Source organism: Cebidichthys violaceus, unplaced genomic scaffold (genome assembly GCF_023349555.1).
Source record: "Cebidichthys violaceus isolate CVI_PGR_0920_01 unplaced genomic scaffold, fCebVio1.0.p SCAF_22, whole genome shotgun sequence".
In the NCBI taxonomy this organism is placed as follows: domain Eukaryota; kingdom Metazoa; phylum Chordata; class Actinopteri; order Perciformes; family Stichaeidae; genus Cebidichthys; species Cebidichthys violaceus.
The window spans coordinates 10,774,874-10,780,873 of NW_027176395.1; the positions used below are offsets into that span (position 1 = coordinate 10,774,874).

At 40.0% G+C, this 6,000-nt stretch overlaps 1 protein-coding gene and 1 long non-coding RNA gene across 2 annotated transcripts in view; both read left to right on the top strand.

Moving 5' to 3' along the window:
- The window catches only part of aqr (aquarius intron-binding spliceosomal factor), a 45,760-nt gene extending 44,498 nt beyond the window's left edge, over positions 1-1,262 (top strand). Inside the window, exon 36 of the mRNA XM_068717874.1 lies at positions 783-1,262. Within this exon, the coding sequence (XP_068573975.1) occupies positions 783-1,052 (270 nt within the window). The 3' untranslated portion in view covers positions 1,053-1,262. The remainder of the gene's footprint in view (positions 1-782) is intronic.
- Positions 1,263-2,473: 1,211 nt separating this feature from the next.
- LOC137877841 (uncharacterized) lies at positions 2,474-4,681 on the top strand. Its single transcript, XR_011103576.1, has 2 exons — positions 2,474-2,659; positions 4,026-4,681. It is a non-coding gene; the product is annotated as an uncharacterized lncRNA (long non-coding RNA).
- Positions 4,682-6,000: the final 1,319 nt, after the last annotated feature.

A 6,000-nucleotide genomic window follows, 5' to 3' on the forward strand; every position in this document is an offset into this window, starting at 1 on the left:
CCATTTTTTGGCACTTCCAGACTGATCTAAGAAAGTCTGGACAGCAAAAAACAAAACATATTTTTTGTAAATCGGATCCAATCCACATTGGAAGGTAGTTTGAAATGCAATTCCAGTCTAATTTCTACCGATGCGTCTCAGTCTAGACATTCTGGCGGCATAAATCGGATTTCAAAGTGTGGAAGTAGTAAGCAGAATCCATTCTGCGACTAGCAGAGCGCTATGGAGGACAACAGATGAGAGCAATAGTCCGTGGAAAAACACCAAAATAAATGTGTACCAACCTCCTTCGTTGCACCAGACAAATTCAGCAACGGAGGAGGTTGGTACACATTTGTTTTGGTGTTTTTCCCCAGACTATTGTTTTGCGCGGCAACTTGACTGCAAAGTCAAGTGTGATCATTTCAAAGGTGCATGCTTACTTGTGCGCCACCAGCATAGCTTCATTGTTACTGACGCCTAAATCGTTACCACAGCGGCCCGTGTAGATGGGGTTAGTGATGTCACAACACGCAAATCTGATCTGATCAATTGCAAATAACAGCGTGGATCATCTGCCTTTAAGATCTGATTTGAGATCCAAATTGGATTTGCCTTCAGTCTGATCCTAGCCTTGGAAAAAAAGACTTTGCTTTGATGATATTCTACTTTGCCCTCAACATTGACTATTTCCCAGTAGAATGCAAGTACATTTGATATTTTAGTAATAGGATTATATGAACTCAAGGTGGAAATAATCTTCCTCTACATTTTGTATGTTTTCCTCTCCCTTGGCTTCGTAGCAGCAACAGCAGAAGCTGGCTCTGCCTCCACAACAAACCGAGACAGATGCTGTGGTCGAGAAAGAGCCTGTTAGCTCTGGGGAACCACAGGAAGAAACCTCCATGGAGCAGGAAAACCCAGACGGGGAGTCAAACTCAAAGCCAAACGCGGAGGACACCAGTGAGAAGGAAGAAAAGCAAGATACAGTGGGCCATGCTAAGATGCCAGAGCATCCCGGAAGAGACAGCGACAGTGACGGGGAGGACAGTGGAGAGGAGCAAAAGCAGTAGAGCATCCACATGTGGGACTAGAGTTAAGGGCTTCAGTTATTTAGGGAACCAAGTGGACTGTCCCTTAAGGAAAGATTAGTGGGGAGTCAATGATTCTGAATTTGTTTTCTACGGAAAGGAGATTTTGGTGATAATGTTTCATTCATTTTTGTAAAACATAAAATTTTGTTACTGTCATAACTTTTTTAATAAAAAATAATGCAAATCCTTTATTGTCTGTAACATGTTTCACTATATGTGCACCCACCAGAGCTTATACTACTCTTAAAGAGGTTCTAATCACTCTCACACGCACACTCTGACAGACAAATACAGTGTATAGTCAACATGTTTAAGCCTTGATAAAATCTCTCTGTCATGATACTTGCATCCATTCATCTGCTGCCCTCTGCTTTAAGTACAACTCAAATCTGATTGGCTCAGCCTATACCAGCTCCACAAGCTGCGACTAAGCTGCATTTGTAGGTCAGTCACTCCACCCAAGGGCCAGTGTGCATGCTGGGGGATTTCAACTTGCCCTCTGAATGTATACAGTCACTCAACTAGCACGCCTTGAATCCTTTGTCATTCTTAACTTTGTGTGGAGTACTAACATAGAGCTCTACAGAATAACTTCAGCTATATCAGTGTTGAGGTTTTGATGACCAAATTTAAGAAAACAATTTCAGGCTTAATATTTGTGTTGCCGTTAAAGCAACTGTTCAAAAGCCAAGTTCCAACCCCAAGTCTTTGTAGTTTTAAACATAAATTCACTTAAAATGAAGAGGTTAACACAGTCCACAGCCCTGAAGCAGAAAACACAGACTGGAAATTCATTCATTATCATGCACCAAAGGTTGGTTGTTGTTACATCATACCTCAGGCAGGCTGAGAGAACAGGTCAGCTGCACAGCTGCTCTAGCCTGGGCCAGTGTAAAGACCTGATGGAGAATCATGTGTTGATAGATGTGAAGAGACATATTTTCTGTATTCAGTCAAGTGTGGAGCCATGTTACGTTTATTGTATCTCCTGAGAGCAGAACACTCCGGGTCCAAGTTCTCATGAGTATTCTTGAGTATCAGGGATATGCTTCTGTCGGCTGAAGAAAGGATTAGAATGAGAGGTTGGATAAGGAAGATTATCTGTCGGCTGAGTCTGCATGTACAAATTACTGATGTTTTTGGCATTAAGCCCACAAGACAAAGACCAATTTACATCACATGATGCTGAAGCGTTTATTTATACTGAATGACCAAACTACCACAATCGACTTTTATGCAGCCATAACACAACACGTTGTTCTTTCATCTGTATCACTAATTGGCTCTCTACAAACCCATGACAGCAAGCATACTTTTTCTTGAGTCACATGAGTGTCTGCACTGTGTAATATCCTCCCTCTGCTAAGCCATTCAGTCACTAACTTTGTTTTCTCCTAGCTGGTCTCTTGAGAATTTAGTAGCCTGTGGTCCCTTATTGTAAAGTAGAGCTAACTGGGGGGAAGTGGCTACTGCTCGCACACAACAACTCTGGAAGTCTCGAGAAGGATCTGGGAGACTAGAAGGAATAGCTGCAAGCAAAAAGGAGATCAGGAGCTCACATCCTCCAGAATCTTTCTCTGCTGAAGGTGAACATGTCTTTTGTACTCACACGACAGGTATTCATTAGGTTAATAGCTACTTGGCAATGCACTCACTTCTAACCTTTGCTATGGGCTGATGTGTCACAGAGACTAACAGCATGCTGTAAACTGTAAGTGTTCATGATTTGGTCATGAGTTCAGATGGTATGTTATTGTTGTCTTGTAATTTTTATATATAGTATTATAGCATATTATTTAGTCATTTAAAGAGGCTTATGTATACGTACAAAAACAAGAGACACAAGGTGCAAGAGGAAGAATTTAAGGAAAGAGCAGCAGAGATAGCAGAAGTGTTTTATTTGTGGTTTTGAGTCCAATTGTCCTCGTGCAATATTACTCTGCCTTTTAAATAATTTAGTTGCTGTGTGGGGTTTTTTCTTCTCGTTTCCCAAAAGCACGGGATCCACCGTGTGTCATTGCCCAACCCTACTTGTCATAACAGTAAATTACACATTACATCGTCAAGACAGTGCCTGGAGGGGGGAAGCATCTGGCCATTGTGTCTTAAAGCTAAAACAGGTTTAGGGAATCAGCCTGACAGCACACAATGCTTTCACACTCATGAAACCATCAGTTCTACAATCTCAATTTCAAGGCTGGGCCTCAGGGCAGATTATTCTGTTGGGTTTTAGAACAACAAAAAAAATCTCTCGCTTAATATTGCATTTTCTTGGTTAAAATTAAATTTCACTGAAATTGTAGTAGGCTGTAGTAAAAGTAAAATGGAGACTTTTACTACTAAATATTATATATGCACATACATTATCAGGTATGCAGGGTTCACACATTACACAGCATTCCAATTAGCATTTTTTCATCATGGATAATACAACAGGCATTTTTATAGCTCAAAATAGCCACACATCATCTTCCAGGCCACTGTTCGTTAGCAGCGTTGACAGATAAAGTAATGCTCATTACCAAAGTTATGCATGATCTCCGCTGATCTGCTATTAGTGGGTGACTAATGTGCCAGCGTCGGTCTTCAACACCCTGTAAGTGGGCGGCCCATTGACCTCACCAGGCAGACAGGCCTGTTGGTTATTGCTTGTGTTTGCCAGCTTATCATGGCCACTGCCTAATCCTGACAAATACATCCAGATCATCAACAGGGCACGTTTCAATCTGATAATCTCCTATCATTGCTAAAGAGGCATAACGAACACAAAGAGGAACACACTCTGCTGCTATTGTAGTGACTGACACACTTTCAGTTACTATCCTAAAGTGCACTTCTGCCAGGCCTCCACCCAAATTCCAATTATCAGTTCTAGTTGTATGCATTTGGCTTTGCAAAGCTTGCTGATGTCCACTTTGATTAGCCACTCTCATCTTTCTCTCTTTTTCCTAGACAAGGATGGCCAGTTGCGGGTCATGTTTCTGGGGCATCATCTGGCTTGTGGTTTTGATCTGCATAAGCTGGCCTCTCAGCATCACCTTAGGGGGTCTCTACGGCCTCGTCAGCCCCCTCACCACCTGCCTCGGCCTAGACCGATTCTCCGACTTACTCCTGGAGGGGGCCAACCTGGGCCGAACCTGTGCCAATAACATGAGGCATGGCAAGCCTTTGTGTTGAGATCCACCCTGGATGATCGGGACCAGACAGCAGGACCAGAGATTGGAGGCGAGATTCATGCTTCTCTACAGTGAAAAGTATTTGCCTTGAAGATGTTAATGTCTGTTTTATGTTGAGATATCCTGAGATGATTGGCACTCAATAAAGTGAGAAACTTTTTAGCAAGTTATGTAACAAAAAAGGTCCTTACGGTTTGTAAAAATGGATTCTGCTTGTTCTGTTAACATGTAATTAACCACGGATTTCAAATTTGTATGGTCTTGTCAGGAAGAAAATAGGCTTTGTGTTCATGGTCTGTGTTTGCAGTTTAGTTCATGATAACACTGCATGGAGAAGATAAGAATGAGAATGGCAATTTAACAATGGAAATACTTAGACTTGTAAATGACTGTATGGAAACTTTTGATGCGATTAAAACTGCTTTGAACTTGCCCTCTGTGTTTGTCGACTGGCTTATTGAATACAGTATTTGGTGGAAAATCCATGTTTTGAAATTTGAAGGTAAATAGAGAAACAGTGAAAGCCGAAGATATAACAGATGCAATTCTAGTTTGCTTCAATAATTTTGTTTACCTGCTTTTTCTGCTATTTAGCATCACAGGGGGTTGGAGCTTATCCCAGCACGAGTTGAATGGAAGTCAGGGAGAGAATTTTGAGACAATTTGCAAAGTCATCTCAAGCCCAACACAGACAGAATCACTCACATGAATACATGAACAACTTATGGCAGTATTTATTTAGCTTTGCTCCTTGAGGACAGCAGAACAAGATGTAAACACAACATTGATATATAATGAACATATTAAGTTGTCGAAGTGGCAAACATTTGCCTGTTGACACATCCAACAGATGGTGAGTAACAATATCATTAATTTCAAGTTGCATTTCTGACCCCTTGACATTACAAACTATATATATTATGACTTAATGACTTTTTTCAACATACTATAGTAGAACTTTTTTGAAAATACTATTCTAGGACTTTTTAGTGATGTTTTTGAGGAAATACTATGACTTTAGTATGACATTTTTGATGCCATACGATACTGTGACCTTTTTCATGAAATGTTTTATGACATGACTTTTTTTAAAAGACTATACTAGAAACCTTTTTATTGGTGATTTTTTTATGCGTGATTTTTTTAAATCTATTTTCATGACATACTATACTAGGATTTATTTAAGACTATTTGATTTCATATTATACTATGACTTTTTTCAACTAATAAACTAAGACTTTTTTGTGACTTTTTTAGAAACAGTATGATTTTTTTTTTACATACATTACTATACATTTTTTCATGATTGTTTTCAACATATACTTTGATTTTTCAATAAATTTGGACATACTCAACTGTGGCTTTTTTATGACTTTTTTTGACATACTATGCTATAAATTTCTTCATGTTTTTTTTCGACATATACCACGGTTTTTTAATAACAATTTGACATATTATACCAGGGGTCACTAATAGGCGGACCGCAGTCCGGATTCGGACCCAGACGCCGTAGTATCCGGACCCAGGACCTAAAACCGATAGATAATTGAGAATTATTACATTTTGACGGAGCGCTTTTATTTTAACCGGCGCAGCTTTTCCAGCCTTTACGGCACTTATTCAGCGGCGTAAGTCACATCACGTGATGCAGCTCAGCCAATCAAATATGGGTATTCTGACAAGTTTAAACACACGGGGAGACGAGGAATGAGAACGAGGAGTATTATTACGTGAGTCAGAGAAGTTATTTC